A 23,684-nucleotide genomic window follows, 5' to 3' on the forward strand; every position below is an offset into this window, starting at 1 on the left:
TGATCTCACGGTTCGTGGGCTCGAGCCTGAGTCGGGCTCTGGGCTGACAGCTCAGAGCCTGGAGCCTGCTTCAGATTCTATGTCTCCCTCTCTCTTTTCCCCTCCCCCATTCGTGCTCTGTTTCTCTCACTCTCAAAAATGAATAAATATTAAAATATATGTATTTTTGGTTCAAAGGTTATTAAAAGTATATAGTACTTCTCTTTCCTGATTGAATAGGCACCAAAGTACTAGCACAGCACAAAAGTATGTATGTGCATATTCATAAACTTTGTCTCATACATGAAACTTTATTAAAATAAGAATTAGGTATCTCACATTCACGTTTCCCACTGTCATTCTTATATTTCAAAATTGTTTGATTTCTTTAATACTGAATGAGGCATATACAGATTTTAAGAAACTGTAATGTATGTTTCCCAAAAGTAAAATCACAGAATATGAACTTTACTGCTATAATAAGTATCTGGGGAAAACTAATTTGGCATGGTGGCTTCAAGTAACAGACTTCAGATACATTTTTCCCCATAAAAGTCTCACGTACTTACCAGAGCACCTGTGCTGAGCAGAGTGACAAGGCCAATGAAACACTTAAAACAACCATTTTCCACTATCTTGCGGCAGGTTTTCCTTATGTTCTGCCAAATTCTTCCTTTCTTGGATTCACCACTAATTTGGCCAGGTGAAGATCTTCGTCTATAACCTGTCAAGAATGAAACTGCTAAGAAGAAAAATCTTGAAAATTCATGAAAAAGTAGACATCCTGAACTTTTCACCATAGTCCTTGGTGATTACTTATGGAATCTAACACATGTGCTCTCTGACTTATGAACATTTGATTTTCACCCCTGATGCTGTGACCATTGCAGTCATTGAGGGGAAACAAAAAAAGTTAACGTGGGAGAACACTAGAGGAAGAAATTGTGAAAGGCAGAGATGACTTAGAACATCCCCTAGCCTGGTGGAACAGAGTCTGAGAATAGAATTTATCCCCATCCTTCAAATCACTCCTCTCCCCCACATACAATATCTTCTAAATATCACATTTTGGCATAAAGCCTGAAGATTCACATGGTATAATAAGCATTCTCATTTAAGTACATAGGTATTCAGGAACTGATAAGAAGTATAATATTAGTCACGTCAGTTAAATTGATGTCAGGTCTCAGGTGGTAAGAGAATGGTGATTTTGATTTAGACTTATTGAAAGAGCCCCCTGGATTACAGAGTACTTTGTGGGTAGGGGGCATATGCATGGATTGGACTCTACATTCCTGTCAAGAGAGCTAGCATAAAGAAATCCCAAGATAGAGAAGACTCTGCTTAACAGGGGAGAACATGAAGAAATAGAGGTGGGTGGAATTTAAAGTCAACACATTTCATTTTAGAATTTTACCTACTGTCAATTCATACATCTTTGGTCAAAAAGTATAGGAAATTTTTCCTCCTTTGTCTTAAATGATACAAGTTCTAGAAGTTGAGCTGCTGACAGCAGGTTCTTATTTTGAATACAGGAATTTGAGCATTTAGCAGCTACCATCCAGTGATTTCAAATGCAGAGAACCTATAAATATTTGTCAATCTTTCTAGGAAATTAATTTGAATTACAAGTCATCAACAAATGTATGTTACGTATCTAGTGAGTCAATCAGCTGACTGAAGCCTTATACATTTCTTAAGATTCATGTGGAATATAAAAATAAATCACCATTGCATGATATGTTTTCCTATGAAAGATATAGGATGTTTTCATGTGAGTATTTTGAATATTGACTTTATTCCAAGAGGCATAAAAATATACACACACACGCACACATGCACACATCCATGCATGGACACACATGCATCTACACTAATTTAATCTTTTTACCAATCCTGTGAGGTAAGTTTCATTATTATCCTCATTTTACATATTAAGAAATGAGCCTGAAAGAGGGTAAGTAAAGGTAGTAAATGGTCACGTGACCTGGGATTTGAACTCAGGCCTGTACGATTCCAGACCCAGTGCTCTTAACTACTGCATTAAACTTCTAGGAAATAGACCCTGCCCCTCTTTTCCAAATGTTGACTTTTCTATTGACTTTCCCTATAAGTTTCTATGAGGATTCCTTTGGGCACATGTGCATGTGCTTGTACACCCATATTTGTATGTGTGTGTTCCTTACTTAAGTTAATAAACTCTCTAAAATTAAAATATATCTAATGGCATTAGTTATGTTAAGAGAAATTTAGTCTATTTTCAATATAATGATCAAAGGAACTTATTTTTCTCTTACCATTTTTAAGCTGCTTTGGCTTTTCACGTTCACAGACGGTTTCTTCTTCGGAGATAGCAATATCCACTGTGCTGCATTCAGACGAGCTAGATTGCTTTACCTTCTGAAAAGTAAAGTCCCACCAAAAAAGCTGTGATTCAACTTTCTCACTGTGGTTCAGGCTTGTTTTATTTTCAGAAATAAGAAAAACTGTATACAAAAAGAACTTTATCAGGTTTAAAATACTGTTTAAGCTAATTTCATGATTTTCATTAAAAGGATACATGTCTCCGTGAGTTGAAGTTTTAAAAAAATTAATTAAAAATTCATTTAAGCTAAAATAACGTTTAGATTAAAATTAACATTTACTTCATAACACTATTCTCCTAAAAGGTGTATAGGTTATCTCCAGTATCCAAAAGGGTTTGAGTTCCAAAGCCCTCTTGAAGTTGTTCACAAGATTTCATATAAGCCATTTCAGCTAGATGAGCAGCATCAGAAGTAATTACTCCTTGATGCTAAAGATGGGTAGACAAGAGTGCATTTAGTTGGTATTGTAAAATCGAGTCTAGACATTCTTGTGTATGCCATCATAGGATGGGAATGATGTGAGGTTATCTTGAAGTGAAATGAAGAAATGATGGGGCCCCTGGGTGGCGCAGTCGGTTAAGCGTCCGACTTCAGCCAGGTCACGATCTCGCGGTCCGTGAGTTCGAGCCCCGCGTCGGGCTCTGGGCTGATGGCTCAGAGCCTGGAGCCTGTTTCCGATTCTGTGTCTCCCTCTCTCTCTGCCCCTCCCCCGTTCATGCTCTGTCTCTCTCTGTCCCAAAAATAAATAAACATTGAAAAAAAAAAAAAAAAAAAGAAATGGCACAAGGAATAAGAGTCACGAATAGACCTGGCAAAGTGGTACCAGCCCTATGCAGACAGGCTATTTGCAAGGATTGACATTGCTTCTCACTCTGCTCTTGACTGAAGGTCAAGATTGGATACGATAAGGTAGCCATGGCTTTGTATATGTGGTAATGACGCATGTGTGACATGCATGGCTTTTATTTGAAATGATATTCTCATAATGCTTTATTTTATTTTATTTCAAAATAAATATGCAACACATCATCCTTTAAAATGACCAATATTCTAAGTTAATAATATACACAATTGTTTTCTAATTAAAAAAATAAGATAAATGTATTAAAACATTTGGGAAAAAACAGTCTTATTTCTTAAAAAATAAGGAAATGTCTAAGTAAAGTATATCAAAAGGAAAACTGTAAATATTTTGTCCTACCTCTTGGTCTTATGCACAATAAATGTCAACGAAATATCATTAGGAAGCCTTATTTGCTTTAGATCTTACATAGTCAGTTGTCAGTAAGACATTTGGCGCTCAACTAAAAATATATATCCATCAGGATATTACTCTTAAACAAATCCCTTTTATTATTTCAGTTCTCATATTTTCATTATTTCTGATGAAATAAAGGCTATAGCAATATGAGAGTAAATAACAAATAAGTTAATATATAATGCTTAGGCATTCAATAATTGAAAATTATATACCTTATATTTATATGTTATTTTAGAATTTTTACATAAACTATTTGATGTGATTTTTCCAAACCTCTTTTAGTATTATTCTAATTTTATAAATAAATCAATTGGGATTCAAAAGTATAAATAATTTTCTTAGAAGATGACTTAATGGCATGAGAAAGTGACCCTGATACATTGCTACATTATGAAAAAAGTTATAAAACTTGATATAAAGTTTGACATTATTTTTCTAAAATTTATATAGTTATGTTGTAATAAACAATGGCTGAAAGTTTAAATACAAAAGAAAGAAAAGAATGTATCTCAGAATTATCAAATCATGTGATTTTTATATTTTATTCTTTGGCTTTTGGTAGATCAGCATCTTAAAGTACTCATGAGTTGCATAATCTGGAAAGTGTCTAAAATATGGAACAAATGTACAGATAAGTGAATAAATCTATGAGTAGCTAATCAATCAGTAGGACCAAGTAATTAAGCAGCATACATTACAACTTCTGAAGCCTCAACATTTACAATCATATTTAGTGTCATCTTTCCTATACATTTTCATATCCCAGACTTTCTAATTAGATTGGCAAGAAGTTTCCTGGAGCATTTCAACACAATGTGCTGTGATAAATAGCACTTTTACACAGAAATAGATGGTAGTCAAAGTTATAAGTGAATATATACAAGTGTAGCTGGAGAACAGTTTTCCCTGTTTTCTAGAAATGGTATTAATTAAAGGAAAACGAACCTCAAAATATTGGGCATGCTAAGGAGTGAAAATGTTTCTTTAACACAAAGAAAAAGGCCTTCAGTAGGAGCCGGAAGGATTTTGAGTAATTACAATTCAACTCCTATTAGGCCAATATGAGAAGTTACTGCAGAGCAGTTGCCAAGCTGGAAGAGGTCTGGGAGACAAGATGATGCCAGAGTCGTTTCTGGGGATCTGGAAAGAGACATTCTCTGCCCCTCCCCAGTGCCTGTGAGTGATCTGAGATGATTCCCTACTGAGGTACAATGCAAGAATCCTGCAGAACAGATGTGATCTCTGTAGATGTAGCTTTCTATTAAACCATACCTCCTACCAAGACATGGTGCTTGCAAATGAAGACAGTAAGAATGTTTCCAGTAGGGTGTACATTTTAGAAGCTAAGTTAACATCAATATCTACCCTTCTTTAAATGTGTTGGGTTATTTTGTTGTTTTTGCTGTTGCTTTTTTGTTTTGTTTCCTTTGTCCATGAGTTGATAAAGCTACACACTGTTCACAATTCAAACTGGTGGGTTTTCTTTATTCTTTTAGTCCAACTTAATTATATACGTTATAGTATATGCTGCACAAATAAAGTGATGAGAATCCTAGAATTTTAGCCAATAAGAAAGTATTTTAGCCATCCTGTAGTCCAATTTAACGTTTTAAAGATGATAACACCCAGGAGAGTTTAATGATTTCTCTAATAATACACATCGATTTTGAAAACTTAAGTTTCTTTGGTATGTTTTCATCACCCCACACTGCCTGCTTATAAATTTATAGACTTTTAAAATTATATTTTCTAATGTTTACTAAGTGTTTACTATAGACTGGGCACTGTTCTGTGCACCTTTGCGCTATTTTTCTTAGTCCTATCCTCCCTAAGAAATAGATACAATTTTATCTGCATTTATAGACAAGGAAACTGAAGCTTACAATGGTTAATTAACTTCATCAGAAGCATAAAATCAGGAGCAAGGAGTGTAGAGCTAGGATCAAATGTGTACTCTAATTCTCCGCAACTTCAACACCCACTCACTTTCTTACCAAAATGCCATAAATCAACAGTAAGTAATCAGGATATTAAAACATCTTACCTCTTTGCTGCTCCCATCACCTGACTTGCTCTGAATCTCCTTATTATCCAGATTTTCTATATCAGATTCTCCTGAAGCAATTGGTACAGTTTCTGAGACACTAGGACTGGGTATAAGTGATTGACTCTCATTTTCAGTCATTGTGTTTTTCTCTGTGCCACTGCTTTTTTCCTTATCCTTGAAGAAATCTTGGGTATTGCTTAAATCAGAAAGGGTAGGGTCAGAAATATTCTCTCTAACATACACATTGTTTACATTATCCATTGTCTCCTTTGAAATGTTTTGTTCTTTGCATGATATTTTAGGAAACACGTAGTTTATTCCTTTCTTAATCCTTGCCATTGCACGCTGGAGATTTTGTTCTTCACCATTCTCTTCAGTTGTTGGAGCCTTGTATGAACTAAAGGAGCTCACCAATGCCAGAAACAGGTAAATTATCTAAATGAGGAAACAAATGAGGTTAAGTTTATGTTACTTTTTGTTTCCTTTTAAACAATAAAAAAAATCTTGAAAAAAAAAAGCTGACCTGAGATTTGAAAACAATTAGGAACCACAATGCCATTTAGGCTATTCAGTTCTTACTCCTATACAGTGGGTCAGATGCTGTGCTAAGGGTTTGTACAGTATAGCCAGAACTCTTCTTAAGGTCACAACATTCTATGAAATATCATTTGATTTTCTTTTAGACATGAAAAAGGCAAGGCTTACAGATGTCAGATATCCAAGGTCACACAGATTGAACTTAAGTTAGTTTTATTCCAAAGCTTTTTTTCCTTCACTGAGCCAGGCTGTCTCTCCCAAGGTAAGAAAATGAATCGCTACTTCAGGTGGCTGACCTCACTTCAGCACTATCCCGGGAAGAGGTATAATGACATCTTCATGGGTTCTGCGAACCCACAAGGAATCTTGGGGAGAGAGTCCCAATCCCGGTTCTGAAGCCTGTACCTAGTTTTCTTTGTGATATGCTAGTAGCAGGGTTTGGGTAGGTTAATTGATTCTCTGTGGTAATAAATTTGGTCAAATAAGAAAGAGATGAGTGATGGAGAATAATTCCTAATACTTAAGTTATTTGAACTCAAGGACAGTGTATATTTTGACCTTTACTATCACTGAGAAATATGATCAAGCTACGTTTAGTTTCCAGAGAATCATATTTTTATCTTGTTTGTAATTGTAGTGTATAGATAATATTTTTGGGTTTTAGTGTTAGGGAGTCAAAACTGATCATCTCTTAAACTAATAATTTGAGCATTTTGTTTGCTTATTATTGGAAGTCTTCCCCTCTCTTCAGATATTTGAACTTTTAAAGACTTAATTTACTTTATGTTTTACATATTATTTTTAAAGGGCAAAGTTTAAATGACATGAATTATGTTTAAAAAATATAAAAGTATATAATATGAAAATAAAAAATATATAAATATATTTATATATATATATAAAGCTTTATATATATAAATATATTTACATATAAATAAAGCTTACTTACAGATAGTATGAACAGGGGCTTTATGGCCCTGATAGGAACTACACTACTAGCATTTCTATCATTCTTAAAAGACAATGAGTTCAGGATATAAGAAGGCAACACCAAATATAATTTAAGGTAGTTGGTTGTCTCTTTTCCTTCATTTAGTTATTGGCACAGTGTGAAATAAGGAACAGGTGTTAGGTAAAAAATTCATGACTACAAGCTTCATATGAGCAGGAACCAAGTTTCTCTCAAGTAGACAACTAGCACAACACTAGGCACAAAATAAGTGATTAATATTTGTTGAAAAAATTAATTATAGAATGAGTAAAAAATAGATTTTGTGCCAGGATTTGGACAAGGAAAAATTTACTAAGAGCTTACAATCTAAGATTTCTTATATCTTAAACATATCCCCCCATACACCAAATGCAGATATACATATACAGTGAAAATGTTAAAAGGCTTGGGGTACCTGGGTGGCTCAGTTGGTTAAGCGTCTGACTTTGGCTCAAGTCATGATCTCACTATTCCTGAGTTCAAGCCCTGCATTAGGCTCTGTGCCCAGGCCAGGCCTGGAGACTGCTTCAGAGTCTGTGTCTCCCTCTCTCTCTGCCCCTCCCCTGCTAACACTCTGTCTTTGTCAAAAATAAATAAAGATTGAAAAACATTTGTTTTTTTATTGTTAAAAGGCTGAAAATGAAGTTCAAAATTCTCTGGAATTACGGTATAAAGCAAAATTTTATATAAACTTAGTGTGACTTTGTTCTAGTTACAGTATTTTATAAAGACATTCAAAACACATATTTCTTATTTTTGTGTTAAAAGATAAAATGTGAAATAATGTATATAAAACAAAACATTCAAATGTCTCCCCTGAAATTTGCCCTCTCATTTACCTCAATGATGTCTATCTATTGGGTGAGAATTGAAAAACTCATCAAAATAAAGTAATATGGAATAGAAAGGAAATTCAAGATTTACTTATGTAATTATTTTTCAAGTACTTTTTAAGTATTTTCCAAGAATTTTTCAAGTATGAATAATTATTTGATTACTAATTTAAGAAATTCAACATGTATGAAGTTTCTATTTTAATACTCTTCAAATTGTATCTTAACATATTTAATTGGGGAATATGTAAACATACATGGAATGACATAGATATTTATCATCAATGTCTTATTTATTTATTTTTTTTTTAAATTTTTTTTTTTTCCCAACGTTTATTTATTTTGGGGACAGAGAGAGACAGAGCATGAACGGGGGAGGGGCAGAGAGAGAGGGAGACACAGAATCAGAAACAGGCTCCAGGCTCTGAGCCATCAGCCCAGAGCCCGACGCGGGGCTCGAACTCACGGACCGCAAGATCGTGACCTGGCTGAAGTCGGACGCTTAGCCGACTGCGCCACCCAGGCGCCCCAATCAATGTCTTATTTTTAAAAAGCAACTGAATTTTCTATTTTCTATTTCTTTTCTTTTTATGTTTCTATATCCCTCATTGTTTGGTTTACGTAACCTTAGCTAGATCCCACAGTTCACTTAGTGGCAGTTACTTAAATTGCAAGTGAAACATGTAGAATGTTTGCCTAACTGAAACTTTTGAATAATGTTTAATTAGCACAATTCTAAAGATGTGGGAGGTACTATTTTCTAGAGCTTAAAGAAAGTAAAACAAACATTTATAAATATTTATAGAGTGCTAGCTGTTTTTATTTAACTTACAATAACTCTATATGGCATATATTATTATGTTCATTCTTCTATTAAAATATTACGAGGTTTAAAGAGGCAGGGTCATATACACAAAAGCATTTAATTAGTAAATAATAAAACTGGAGTTTGAACCCATGTTTGCTTGGATCTGAACTCTATTTTTTCTATAACTCAGCATTGCATGTAACTATTTAAAAGCCATTTAAATACTTGCTTTTGTTTATGATCATGTTTTACGGTTCCACTGCAGGCTGAATCACCACTGGAATGTTTATTAGGCAAACAAGACAAAATTAAGTTTTTAAAATGGGGAGTACCTTCTTTTTATACAAATGCTGAGTTTTGGTGTGAAATTACAATGCTGTAATGTAATGAGTTGAAAGTATGGGGGGAGATCTACAGCCTTACAGATTCTCTCCTTACATTTTTTCCCCTTGTATTTAGTCTAGAGTTGTTATCATGGCGCTTCACACATGATGACTGTTGAGAAAAATGAAGCTTAAAAGATTCAGCAAACCAAGCAATATTATGACCAATCAATTGGAAATGGAGGTTCATGTAGTTCCATTTCATTCTGAAATCCCTCTGCCCTTTGACATCAAGTTTCTGATCAGTAGGAATAAGAAAAATAAGAAACAAAATGGAATTCAAAAACAAAGAAGTAGAAATGCAATTATACAATCGCCTCAGCATTTCTCCTTCTCTGCTTTTGAACTGTGTGTGTGTGTGTGTGTGTGTGTGTGTGTGTGTGTGTGTGTGTGTTGTTTATCTCAATAGCCATCAACCATAGCCTCTCCTATTCCCTTTTGGGGATAGAAACTTAATATTTCACGGGAAATCACCCTTATCTTATTATTAGTTGTATGATTTGTGTTTGGAATGATGCCAACTCCAGCTCCAAAAGAGGATTCTGAGTAGCTTATCATAATATATGTTAATATATTCCACACTCTGCACAATAAATAATAAATATATTTAACACTCTGGGCAATAGAGATTGGTTCACAAATGGACATGTGACTCAGAGCTAATGAGATAATAGGAGAGATTTGCTGTGACTTCTAGAAAAGAAACAGGAATTTCTCTTCTATTAGACTTGATGTGATATGAACACATGAAGCTTTAGACTGCAGCAGCCATCTTGATAAAATAGAGGCTACTACCAGCAAGGGCCACACAGAAGACAGATCTGAGTTACACACAAGTCTGTCTCTAATGACCTTTTTTTTGAATGTATGTGTCACACCACAACTGAAGTGAAGTCTATCTCTGACATTTTGAGTTATGCATGCTGATATATATGTTGATTTTTGTTTTAGCCAGTTAAAATAGTGTTATGTCACTGAGAGTTGAAAGTGTACTAATTAGCTACAAAGGCCGAGGTCATTGAAATATTTTTACATGTTAGACCCTGTTCTAGGCTTTGATGATATAGAGAAAAGTCATGATCCTTCCTTTGTGGAGCTTACAGTTTAATAAGGAAGGTAGACAAGTACATCAACAATTAAACAGAATGCCAGCAGTGATAAGTGGATGACAGAGGTTATGCCCAAGGTGAAACAGAAGCAGTGAGTAAGGTTATTGACAGATAAAATGGTATCTGACCAGTGATTTTTTTTCAGTCTTTTGGAAAATGTATTTGATTTCTATGACTTATGAATAAAGCAAATACTGAGTCCTTTTTTTCCTTGTAAGAACAATTTTCTTTTATAATCCATTCCCTTTGCTTAGAAGAAGTAAAAGCTACTTACTCAATTCATGTAACACCACTTCAATTACTGGGAATTTAAAAGTGATAGCTATCCCTCTTCATTAATGCATAATAGTTTTACAGGTCAGCGATTTTCAAACTTTACTGCATAATTTAATCAAATGAAAAATTGTAAAAGATCCTGATGACTGGGCTATGTCCACATACCAATAAAATCGGTATCTCTGGTAACGTATCCAAGACATTACTATATTTTTATTAGTTCCCCAGGTAATTCCAATGTGCAACCTAGTTTGACAACCAGTGTTACATTTAAGTGCTTCTTAAAATTTAATGTGCATACAAATCACCTGGGGATATTGTTAAACTGTAGATTCCCCATAGGTCTGAGATGGGATCCAACTATCTCCCACATGATGCCAATGCTACTTGAGTAGCAAGGTTATAAACCAGTGCTCTCCAACAGAAATATGATGCATGTCATATGCAACTTTCTAGCGGCCACATCAAAAGCACAAACAAAAACAGAAACTAATTTTACTAACATTTTATTTAACTAAATATATCAAAAATATTATCATTTTAAAATACATTCAGTATAAAAATTATTAATAAAATAACTTACGTTATTTTAGGGGGGTGAGACTTCAAAGCCAGTGGGTATTTTACCCTTGTAGCACATCTCTAATTAGGCCAATTGTATTGCAACTGATCAACAGCCACATGTGGCTAGAGGCTACCATATTGGACAACACAGTTATAGACCACTGGATCCCATAAATTCACATCATGGAAATACTAAACTACATTACACAAGTTGTTCAAGGAAAATTTAAAAGCATGGATTACTTACCAATAAGTTTCCAATTAAAATGACCATCATGTAAAAAGGAAGGCAACCGAATTGGCCTGCAACCTTAAGGCAATCCCATAAAGTCTCTATCCACTCTCCACAGAGAATTCGGAGCACATTCAGGAAGGAGTGGAAGAAGTCATGCATGTGCCAGTGTGGGAGTTGACAGTCTTTGTCTATGTTGCAGACACATTCTTTGTAACTCCTACCGAACAGTTTCAGGCCAACCACAGCAGAAAAGAACATGAATGTGAACAACAACAGCACCAAGCCTTTCAGGGCCACCAATGAGTTACTCAGAATCAACATCAGAATCCTAAATGTCGGCCAGTATTTTCCCAGCTTGAAAATTCTCAACTAATACAGTAATGCAAGAAACAACAAAAATAAAAAACAAACAAAAAGAAAACCCTGGTCACTATTTATTATGATGTACATTTTATCAGCATCATACACATACACATATATAGTCTTTAATGTAATATTCAGTTTTGAGCACTATTAATACTAGCCACTGTTACACAATTCTTAATATGTGACACATATTCTGTATTTTTTTACACTAAACCAATACATATCTCCTTCTATTGGTCTGCCAATTTCCATTCAATACTATGCTGTTATAATTACTCTAGTTTTATGTTTTAATATCTGGTAGGATAACTGCCCATTCTTTGTTTTGCTTTTCACAGTACACTGGAAATTCTCCCACATTCTGACATATAGATGATATTGAAAAAGTCTGTCAGGTCCCATTGAATACCATTGAAGTTTCTCTTATGTATTTTATTTTAAAGTAACATATAAAAAACCAAACACAGCATTCTAGGTTTAGCCTGAATAGTTCTCTTCTTTTCACTAGATTTTTGTTTCTGTTGAAATGGACAAGATTACCTTAACAGCTTTGGCCACCATATTACGGTGAGCTTAGTCATCTAAAACCCAAATATCACTGGGGCACCTGGGTGGCTCGGTAGGTTAAGCCTCCAACTTTGGCTCAGGTCACGATCTCAAGGTTCATGGGTTTGAGCCCTGCATCGGGCTCTGTGCTGACAGCTCAGAGCCTGGAGCCTGCTTCAGATTCTGTGTCTCCCTCTCTCTCTGCCTCTCTCCCATTTGTACTCTCTCTTTCTCTCAAAAATAAATAAACATTAAAAAAAATTTAAACCCAAATATCATTTTTATATATGCTATACCTTCCCCAACTTTTTCCAGTACATAGTTCACTTCATGGACTCAAGAGTAGGACTTCACATTTATCTATGTAAGACTGAATCATTTATATCCAGCCCATGTTAGACTTTCAGATACTTTGATACTATTTTTTATCATATTTTTTATTTCCCAGTCTTGTTTTATCCATAAATTTGAGAGCTACATCTTTTATATGTTTCTCTTACTCATTAGAAAAGTCTATGGATGAGGACTTAAGACAGGGTTCTGAAGAATTATTTGGATAAGATCAAGTCTATTTAGTTGTTCTTTATTCCTGCTACATCTCTTCAACTTCTTACTAGAATGTGACAATATATTACTTATCAAGTACTTAACGTTTCCATACATACTCTTCTAATAACATTATTTCCTTGCCTAGTTTTCTGATTCTTACTACCACCATACATTACAGGCATACCGATTCTGACTTAATTTTTGTAATAACATTCTGCTGGCTTGACTGGTCTTTTATAAAGTTTTCTACTCTACATTTAGAAATACTCACCTGATTGCAGTTCCTTAGTCATACATTGGCATTCATCTCCTGGGACTCCACATTATCCTGCTCCTCAAACTGACCAGTAACCCTGGCCCTGATTCCTAAAACTATACCTCAAATTTGCTACCAAACAGCTTACTTACTTTGATGCTTCGGTGAAATAACAGCATTGGAAACTTCTTACTCTTCCTGGGGCACTTCCTAAGCTCTTTATATATGAATCAATTCATTTATTACTACAAATGTCCCCATAGGACAGGTATTACTATTCTTCCCATGTTGTGTCTGAGGAGACTGAGAGAAATTTTCATAAAATAAAATTTAGATATTGGATTCTACTTACCACTCTGAATATTTTAAAAAAAGCCATTCCAGGAACATTGGCTAGATAAAGTTCTGCTAAACCATGGAACACAATCAGGCTATCAAAAATGTTCCAACCTACTTGAAAATACCCATATGGATGCACTGCAATTATTTTCAAAATCATTTCTGCTGTGAAAATTCCAATAAAAATCTAAACAAAAACAAAACACATGGATGAGGATATGATTCCAATAACACCATCAGAACCCACATATACAGAAACTGTAAGTTTCCACTGCCACAGTCTTCGCAGTTCTTCTATCAAGATCTGATTAGTACTGGAGTCTGTATTTTAAAGACAGACTCTGGGGCACCTGGGTGGCTGTGTCAGTTAAGCATCTGACTCCCGGTTTTGGCTCAGGTCATGATTTCATGGTTCACGGGAGCAAGCTCCACATTGGGCTTTGCACTGACAGCGCAGAGCCTGCTTGAGATTCTCTCTCTCTTTCTGTGCCCCTCCCCTGCTTGGGCTCTCTCTCTCTCCCAAATAAATAAACTTAAAAAAAAAAAAAATAAGGATAGACTCCAACATTTCACTTAACAGTCTAATGTCAAACATTGCCTACAAAATCTTCAATAATCTTCAATTATTTAATAAAAGCTATCCTGAAAGACAAAAGAGAATATTTAAAGATGAAAATATTTTTATTTTGAACAGTTTCTTTAAATTTTTTTTTTTTCAACGTTTATTTATTTTTGGGACAGAGAGAGACAGAGCATGAACGGGGGAGGGGCAGAGAGAGAGGGAGACACAGAATCGGAAACGGGCTCCAGGCTCTGAGCCATCAGCCCAGAGCCTGACGCGGGGCTCGAACTCACGGACCGCGAGATCGTGACCTGGCTGAAGTCGGACGCTTAACCGACTGCGCCACCCAGGCGCCCCATTTTGAACAGTTTCTTTTGGGATATAGAGTACATATTAAGATATTTAACTTTTTGAACTGTAAAAGTGTCTAAGTGAAAAAAAAATAGTAAACCTCTGAAAACTGTCTCTTGAAAACTATACTAGCAGAAATAACTAAATTCCTATAGTGTTGGTACCAAGTAAATGTATAATTAAAAGTGGGTAGCAGTTTGGCCATTTATACTAGTACTAAGCAACAAACAACAACCATAAAAGAAAAGAAAATTAAACACTACATATTTCCTTGAATGTGACTTGTTTTCAAACTCACAGAAATCTGTTTTGCTTTATGCATTGTATGAGGGAAAAAAACAGACGGGTGACTCTCAACATTACCTTACCAAAAGAGTAAGTTCCCATCTGAGGCAAAGGCAGGTAGCTAAAGCAGACAAGGCAGGTACAGTTGTAGTCAGGATTCAGAATTTAGGTGTCAGTGAGGAATCTGTATTTGTTATTGCACCTTTGTCCTGCTCCGAGCTGTGGAGCTATGGTACCAAGGGAGGATATATTTGGGATGGGAGAGGAAATAAATAATTTCCATTGAACCTGACTGCCAAGTAACTGATTAGAATCTCAAACTTAAATAGCAGAATTTTAAACCTTAGCTATAAACCTTTCAATGATAATAACACTTACAAATCAGGGCTAGAGGTGGTGGGTTGTGGATGAAGGTCATACTTCATCTAGTATGCATATAATGCATTTGCAACATATTGGAGTTACAAAATAAAATAATGAGGATTATGATGACTAAAGAAAAGTTGAAACTGCAAATGAAAATAATATACAAGAGCATTACCAGGTTTCCAATGCTGAGAACACTGGTGGTTTCTTCACTCATTGGATAACATTCCAAGGCCAAGAAACACACATTTAGAATTATGCATATGGTAAGGACAAGATCAGTAAATGGGTCCATTATAATCATGTGGATAAACTCTTTCAATTTTAACCAACAGGGAGAACAATTCCAGATCAATAAAGTTTTAGCAAATCTATACAAACACAATGGGCGTCTCTTCCTGGATTTTTTAAGTTCTGAAATAAAGAATAAAAAAGTTAAACTTTAGCAAATTGTTGTTCTGGCTAATAAAATATTTTGACTTTCATATGCAAAGAGATGTTTAAAATTAGACCTTTGATTTGGAATTATCAAATAGAAATATTTTGTACTAATATAAATCAGAGCAAAGTCAATTGCCACTATTTTGTTAATGCTTGCTGAGTTAGACAAATGAAAACGAGACACACTGTGTATTAGAAGCAAAACCTAGGAGTTTCTCTCAAGGAAAAAAAAACATGGAATACAGTTGAGAGTATTATGATTTATAATTTCTAGATTTATAATGCTTTATAAAATAATGCCTTTTAATATTGTCCATGATAATGAGTTACTGCTTATGTATTAAAAAAGCAGAGACAATGCAAAAAAGGATCTTAATATATTATTGTTATATAATCCAACTTCTATTTGTAGTTGTAAGTTAATACTTCCACTTTGTTTTCAATGTTAAAGAAAATTTCTTACTACTCTTTGGTGACCCGTTCCAATGTTTAAAATACCATGCTTACGGAATTGCTCACTTTAATATTCTTATGTGATTCCTTAACTTTTTCTTATCCTAAAATTCTGAAGAAATTGCAGGATTTACTTAAAGTGAATCTTAGGAATATACCTTTCAGAGAAACTAAGTATTTTTTACTTTACCTTCTTCATGTCTCACAGTAGCAGTAGAATCATCCAACATATTAAAAGAAGTGATCATAGAAGTTGGTGATCTTTTCTTCATTTCTATTTGTGTGGTCTTGGTCTAAAAAGAAATTAGATGAGTCTAATGCTGGCTTCTCCCTGTTGTAGATACAAGGCTATAACTATAAGAAGGTTTATAACCTTCTTTAAAACATTGATTCTTACCTCCAGAAATCTTTTTGGGTTCCATTATTTGCTACTCTTCACACTATAGGCAGTATTAAACTGGCTTAGGATTATTTGGATAACAAATGTGTATAACTTGCAACTCAACAAAATCATTTTATACTATAAAGTCAACTATAAAAGGAGGAAATCAGATTATATTACTTGTATTATCCATATTTGACAAACCATTAAGCATGTACTTTATAGGGTTATTGCAAAATATCTGGTTGGCAAACATGCTGAGACGGTATTTCTCTAACACCTTAAATTTTTCTTTAAGGGTATTTTAAAACTTTATAAACTCTCTTGATAAAATCAAAATTATTTGGTTTTGTGATAATGAAATAATCTTGAGTAGTAGCATGTAAAATAGTTGTTTTGGCCAGATCATACATGATGATTCCATAAAGGAATCACTTCTTTCTGTCTCTCATGTCTCTTGAGTAATGGCTTTAAGATACTCTGTTTTGCTGATGTGGTTATGCAGCGTTCAAAAGAAGCCTTGCATTGGAAATACACTCCTGGGCAGGGGCGGGGGAGGGGCTGGGGTGGGGCTGGGAGGTTCAGTCAGTAAAGTATCCAGCTTCGGTTCAGATCATGAACTCACAGCTTGTGAGTTTAAGCCCTGCCCTGGGCTCTGTGCTGACAGCTCAGAGCCTGGAGACAGCTTTGAATGGTCTCCCCCTCTCTCTGCTCCTCTCCCACTTGCACTTGCTAGTGCATGCGCTCTCTCTCTTTCTCTCTCTGTCTCTCTCTCAAAAATAAATAAACATTAGAATTTTTTTTTTTAAACTGAAAAAAAGGAAATACACTCCTAGGGCTTGATGTAGATGTTACAAGTTCATAGTTATCACAAATAGAACCCCAGATGTTTCTAATGACCGTGTATAAAATTTATATTTAATTTAAACTCTAAGAAACTGACAATAGGTAGGTAATATTACACTACAGAGTTCCCAACAGTTTTTACATTTAGCAACATAAGAATGATAATATTGTATGTTTGTTAACTTGGTGAATAGGTGTGGCTAAATAGGTGAAATACATAGTAAATAAATTTGAACAGGCAAGCCCGCTCTGGCACAGAGGTAACTGGCATGGGGCTGCAGCTGTTACTAACACTGCAGGAAACAGTGTTCAAGTTCTGCTGTGGTCTATATGAATCGGCATCACAGATATCAAGGGAATCATCATATTCATCTCATTCAGTATCAGTCAAGATCCCTCTAATTTCATAAATACTAGAATCAGAGGAGGTGAAAACCAACTCGACTTCATACTGATTCCATCAGGAAAATGACAGATTCTGCCGCTCTACTATTTGTTTTAATTGAAAAAAGTAAGCTAAAAGCCCAGAATGTGATGTTAATTTATTTACTTAAACTATACTTACTCCAGAAAGTATTTTTTGACCCACTTCCAGGATTCTATAAAATATAAGTTGTAACATAGGCAATTTCAAATTTTCATGAGTCAAAAAACCAGTAGAGGCATAATTGTTCTGTTATTATGGTCTAAGAGGGATCTCCCAGGTATATCTTCATAAAGATGATATTTTGTAATATAGTGAATAATACCTTCCACTGTTATTAATATAGAGGAATTGCTTCTCATAAAGATGTTTCTGATAATGACAATGTCTGATGGAATCACCCCAAGAAGTAATTCAGTAAAGATAATCATCTGTGTGGGGTGGATAGAGTGAGTACAGTAATAATGTTATTGCGATATAGTCAATGTTAAATTTTCTACTTATTTGGCTTGGACTGTGGATATATTTAAAATTTTAAAAAATTGTTTTAAGTTTATTTCTTTATTTTGGGAGAGACAGAGAGAGCACATGCAGGGGAGGGGCAAAGAAAGAGAGGGAGAGAGAGAATTCCAAGTAGACTCCATGCTGCTGACAGAGCCAGACATGGGGCTCAAACTCACGAAACTGTGAGATCATGACCTGAGCCAAAATGAAGAGTCAGACGCTCAACCAAATGAACAACCCAGGCACCCCTAACTGTGGATATATTTTAGAATATAAAACAAATAAACCACACCAGTCTAGTAATTTAGTTCAATGGAACTTCTTAAAAAATATTGAATGAATGCCAACAACTAAGGATATGGCCATTTTATAATGCAAAGTGAGAAGATCATGACTCAGTAATCTCCTTTTTGGAAGTTTAAGAGCTAATAAAGGCAGATCCAAAGTTAAAATTAGACTGCAAAAAGGGGCTAGAATTCTTCTTGTCACAGCTGGTTTAAATTTCCTCTGGAGAGTAGGTATGAATAAGGAAGAATCCAGTCATATTTCTAGCATTTAGCAATGAATAGCTGCAGTATTCATCTTGGGATCACACTTGCTCTCTCTACTGTAGCCACACTGACCTTTTTAATCTTGACTTAGTCTGTTCCCTCCCCCATGTAGCATGGACTCATTCTTCAGATCTCAGTTCAAATGTTGGTTTCCCATTAGAAACCTTTCCTCGGGGTGCCTGGGTGGCTCACTCCATTAAGCATCCAACTTCAGCTCAGGTCATGATCTCAAGGTTCGTGGGTTCAAGTCCCACTTTGGGCTCTGTGCTGACTGCTCAGAGCCTGAAGCCTGCTTCGGATTCTGTGTTTCCCCCTCTCTCTGCCCCTCCCCAGCTCGTGCTCTCTCTCTCTCTCTCTCTCTCTCAAAATAAATAAACATTAAAAAAAAAAAAAAAAGACACATTTTCTTACCAGGGAAATCCTTTATTATAGGCTCTCAAAGCATCACATTTCTCACTTTTAAAGCACTCTCCACAGTTTAATTTATTTTTATTTTATTTTTTTAGTAGTGAATAATACCAGGTAGTGAATCGCCAGGTACCCAATATCCAGGCTTAACAATTAATATCATTATATTCCTCACTTCTCACGTATTACTTACCCTGCTTTATTTAAAATATTTCAGGAAAAATATGTCAGACATCATATAATTCTCAGAATAACCTTTTTTTTAAAAATTTTTTTTTCAACGTTTTTTATTTATTTTTGGGACAGAGAGAGACAGAGCATGAACGGGGGAGGGGCAGAGAGAGAGGGAGACACAGAATCGGAAACAGGCTCCAGGCTCTGAGCCATCAGCCCAGAGCCTGACGCGGGGCTCGAACTCACGGACCGCGAGATAGTGACCTGGCTGAAGTCGGACGCTTAACCGACTGCGCCACCCAGGCGCCCCAGAATAATCTTTTTAAAAAACATAATTGTAATATTAGGATCGCAATCAGAAAATTAGTAATTCCCTTAATATTATCCAATACCCAGACCATGCTCAATTTTCTTTCATTGCTCAGAAACATTCTATTGTACTTGATTTGTTCCAATCAAAATACAAAAAGATTTACATACTGTATTTAGTTCACAGGTTTATTGATTATCTCATGCCTTTATTTTTTCTAATCTGATTTATTTGTTGACAATAATAGATCACTTATAACTATAGAATTTCCACATTCTTGATTTGGCAGATTGTGTCCTTTCAGTGTAATTTAATGTGTTCTTCTCTCTCCTCTAGTCTCTAGAAGAAGATGGTTAGATCTAGAGTCTTACTAGACTTAGCTCAGGTTATGGCAAGAATATATTTTATGTGGTGTTTTATGTCTCCTGTTTCATAACATCAGGAAACACATAATGTCTAGTGGTGCTAGAGGTACAATTTTGTGTTTAGGATAATTTTACAGTCTATCTCCCCATTAGACCATTAGCTTCATGAAGATAGACACTATATTTGTATTTATTAACATTTTAAAATATCCAATGTTTAGTACAATGCTTAGCAAATAGTAGATTGTCAATAATGTTTTATTTAATTAGAAGAGTTATAAGGATGCCATTTTAGATGGGCAAATATATTTGAAAATATTTATATTCCTACAGTTGTATATATCTGATTCTCTTCTGGAGAAGAGATTGCCAGTGACTGTCAATTCTTAAGAAAGTTTCAGCTGCAAACTGGGTAATTGTTGGAATAATATAGTTTCAGCATTGAGCCCCCAGAAAAATAAAGTGGTGAAGAAAGAAGTCAAGTTTGGAGAAATCAGGTACAAATAAATACAGGTCAAATTTTATAACTGGAACTCCTCAATAAAGATCACATTTGAGGATTCATGAAGATGCTTATCACATGTGTGGAACACAGTTGACACTCCACAACATTATATACTATTATTATTATCACCATCATCATCATTATTATTTTAATTATCCCTAAAAGGGGGTATAGTCAAAGACTTAAGAATTTTATGTTGGTGGAGTATTCTACGGTGGAGTATTCTATTCTGCTGTACCTTCTTGTGTTTGTCTTCTTGTATTTTTTCCCCCAATTACTTAGTATATTCTAAGCCATGCCAAGTGTTTTACAAAAATTTATTTCATTTGAATCTCACAATAACCTATGAGACAGATACTGAAATTATAAACATCTTACAGATAAAGAAGTTCAGAAAGGTTAAGAGACTTGGCAAACATCATACATCTATTAGGTGGCTAAAATAGACTGAAATCTATATCTATTTGACTGAAAAACTGTGCCCTTAGCTAAGATGATCTACTGCTTTCCCATAATGTGAGAATATGAAGCATTTAGGTAATCTCTCAGTAATCCCAACATTGGAATTAGAGTCTGATTAGTGCTAAATCATATCAGTCACCTAATGGGTCTTCGATATGTTCCATTTTAAATTCTTCTCTTTCTAGTATTTTCTTGTGTATACACAAAAAAAGAAAAAGAAAGTACATCTTGTGAAAATGACCTTTGCTCTTACTTCCCAAAAAAGTTTTTCATAACAAAATGTTCTAGCACTCTTCCAGGAAAAGATATCCTTTACAATTGAAAGATTTTAATTAAAACCAGAAAGGCTTTATTTGATACAAAACAGCCAAATGAATGGAGATATTAAGAAACTGGGAAATAATTCAAGTTCTTCCAGAGTTAATAGGGCATCTCATCTTGGGATAAGAGAATATTGTGCTCTTGAATACATTTGTGGGTAGCCCTTGACATTTGAAATATCACTTTGAAACAAATTATACATTCAACATATCATTCAGACCATCATCATTCAATCAGAAGGACCCCACACTCATTTCTGAAGACAGAAATCTTTTGTAATTTTTCTCTGGCTTCCTCATGGGTGATATAATGGCTACACTCAATAGCCTCTCTTTATACATGTTTTCTTCATACTGTTTATAATTGCTTCTTGTTTCAATGGTATGCATGTTATAAACCATGCAAATGTAGTATTTATCAATAACTTTTAATTTGGTATGATCCTACATTATGTTATTCAGATTCCATATTTTTAGTAGAATGACTTTTCTAGAGCTTCTTCATTGATGATGAGTAAATAAAGAGTTACATATGTAGGGAAGTTAACATTTTACCCTTTTGACCCAGAAGTTACCTTTGGTATTAACGAACCCCTTACCCAGCCTTACTGCACACTCCACTCAGTGCCAGAATGTATCTTGGCTCTTTGCTTTTCCCCACCTCTTTTTATCTTCTTTGTATGATAGAGTCTCAGTATAAGTCCTTTCTATCTTTTGTCTGCTCCCTCAATCTGTCCTTTTACCATTGAGGTTCTTTTTCCAGTGTAGACAATATTTACTAGCAGGTGTTAAGAGTGCAAAATAGTAACAAATCTAAAGGAATGGAAAAGGAGGCAGGGCATGGCTGTCCTCTTCCAAGTGAGGCCTTATAACAAGCCATTCTGGTCAAGGAGCACTCAACTTTACTGTGACCAGTTTGGGTCCAGCACCCTCCAAAGACCAAGCTCCCAGGCAAGAGGGTTCTGCACAACACAGGGGAAGGGGTCAACACCTGGAAGAGGCATGGATTGTACCCTACCCCAGACCCCTGGATGCTGCCCACCATACACCTCAACAGCTCTGATATGGGTGTTAGGACACTGGGCTAAACCTCACCCTCTCCAACTGAGAAAGAGGTGTGAAATTGCCAGGTCCTACTGAATATAAGAGAGGTACTTCTGGTTGCTTTCCTGGGTCCTGTTCCTTCTGGTACATTTACGGCACGATTTAGATTTTTAGGGATAATTTATATAACTTCGTTAGTGCTACTTCTGTCAATACTTCCAGATTCATAGATTGAATCTTTTGCTATGAGGCTAAAGACCTGAAATATACTTAAACACAACACTAAAATAATTGAAAATTGGAGTAAAACCTTATTAAGTTTTACTAATCATGGATTTAATTATTCCATGGAGAAAATAACTCCATATATCAAGATGCATAGTGCATTTCCTCTTGAAAGAGCTAGAAAGCCAGTCAAGTGCATGTTTTTCTCTTTCTACAACTTCAAGACTGTACTTTTAGTCCATGCTTTTAGTACTTCATGATTTCTGAATTATGGAAGGCATTATCGCTATTGAGTTCAGCACTGAAATTTTCCAGTTAATTTTGATGTGTTGTCTGAGCAAGCTTAAATCAATAACCTAAACCTGCATTAAGAGAAGTCAAGTTTGAAAAATCATATATACATACTTTTCAGTAGCAGTTAAACACATTCTGGAACAAAAAAATTTCGGTCTTAAAGAAATATTTATAGATGTTGGTCACTCTGTCCACAATACACTCAGGAAATAATGTTATGTAGCAAAAGTGAGAGCCCACTTATGAAGATTATTTTTGATCTTTTTATCACACACAATGCACAGACACTGAGCACCTAGTAGAAAGCAATATACTCCAAGATCTCGAGAAGATAACTCAAACTCTGTGATTCTATGAAGCAGTATGAGAAATGTATACCTCGGCTGCTTTGTCTCCTTCTTGAAGTTCTTTTAAAGTCTGCTGAAATTGTGGCTCAGTCTTCTCAGCTTTTTCAGCAGCTTTCTGCTTTTCTTCTTCACAGGACATAGCAAGTATGCCCAAGAATAAACTTGCTATGTAAAAAGCAAACCAAAAGCTTATCACAACAAAAAATATCATGTAGACCTTCCCAGAAGCATACAGGATCTAAGGACAGTTGGAAAACAAGAAAAAAGAGAAAACTGTTATTTGTCTTCCTATAATCTCCTATTTTAAAATGGAAAATGAAATTTTGTTATGAAAATAATTTAGTTGTGAGTGGAATGTAATCACAAGACAGTTTTACTGGCTTTACCTGGAGAAATAAGAGAAAAGCTCTTTATCTTTAGATATATATGTAAGGTACAGAATACATGGTAAAAAACCAAAGAGAGAATTTAGTAATTTAATTAAGTTAGGGTGAGCATCCAGTGTTTAGATCTTCACTAACAGAGAAAAGATATTGAAAGGAAAAAATTGTCATCTCTCAATAAAGAAAGCTGGAAAGCCTGAATTTGAAAGACTATTTCCTTTACAGTAGAATCATTAA

At 35.0% G+C, this 23,684-nt stretch overlaps 1 protein-coding gene across 4 annotated transcripts in view; it reads right to left on the reverse strand.

The window, feature by feature from the left end:
- The window catches only part of SCN7A (sodium voltage-gated channel alpha subunit 7), an 81,369-nt gene that overhangs the window by 19,011 nt on the left and 38,674 nt on the right, over window positions 1-23,684 (reverse strand). For all 4 annotated transcript variants that reach the window (XM_045480077.1, XM_045480079.1, XM_045480078.1 and 1 more), the window contains exons 10-17: window positions 23,096-23,302; window positions 16,094-16,196; window positions 15,185-15,423; window positions 13,459-13,632; window positions 11,402-11,758; window positions 5,651-6,088; window positions 2,277-2,379; window positions 549-703 (exon numbers count right to left, since the gene is read on the reverse strand). In XM_045480077.1, the coding sequence (XP_045336033.1) occupies window positions 549-703; window positions 2,277-2,379; window positions 5,651-6,088; window positions 11,402-11,758; window positions 13,459-13,632; window positions 15,185-15,423; window positions 16,094-16,196; window positions 23,096-23,302 (1,776 nt within the window). The remainder of the gene's footprint in view (window positions 1-548; window positions 704-2,276; window positions 2,380-5,650; window positions 6,089-11,401; window positions 11,759-13,458; window positions 13,633-15,184; window positions 15,424-16,093; window positions 16,197-23,095; window positions 23,303-23,684) is intronic.

The sequence above is a fragment of the Leopardus geoffroyi genome, chromosome C1 (genome assembly GCF_018350155.1).
Source record: "Leopardus geoffroyi isolate Oge1 chromosome C1, O.geoffroyi_Oge1_pat1.0, whole genome shotgun sequence".
NCBI lineage: Eukaryota > Metazoa > Chordata > Mammalia > Carnivora > Felidae > Leopardus > Leopardus geoffroyi.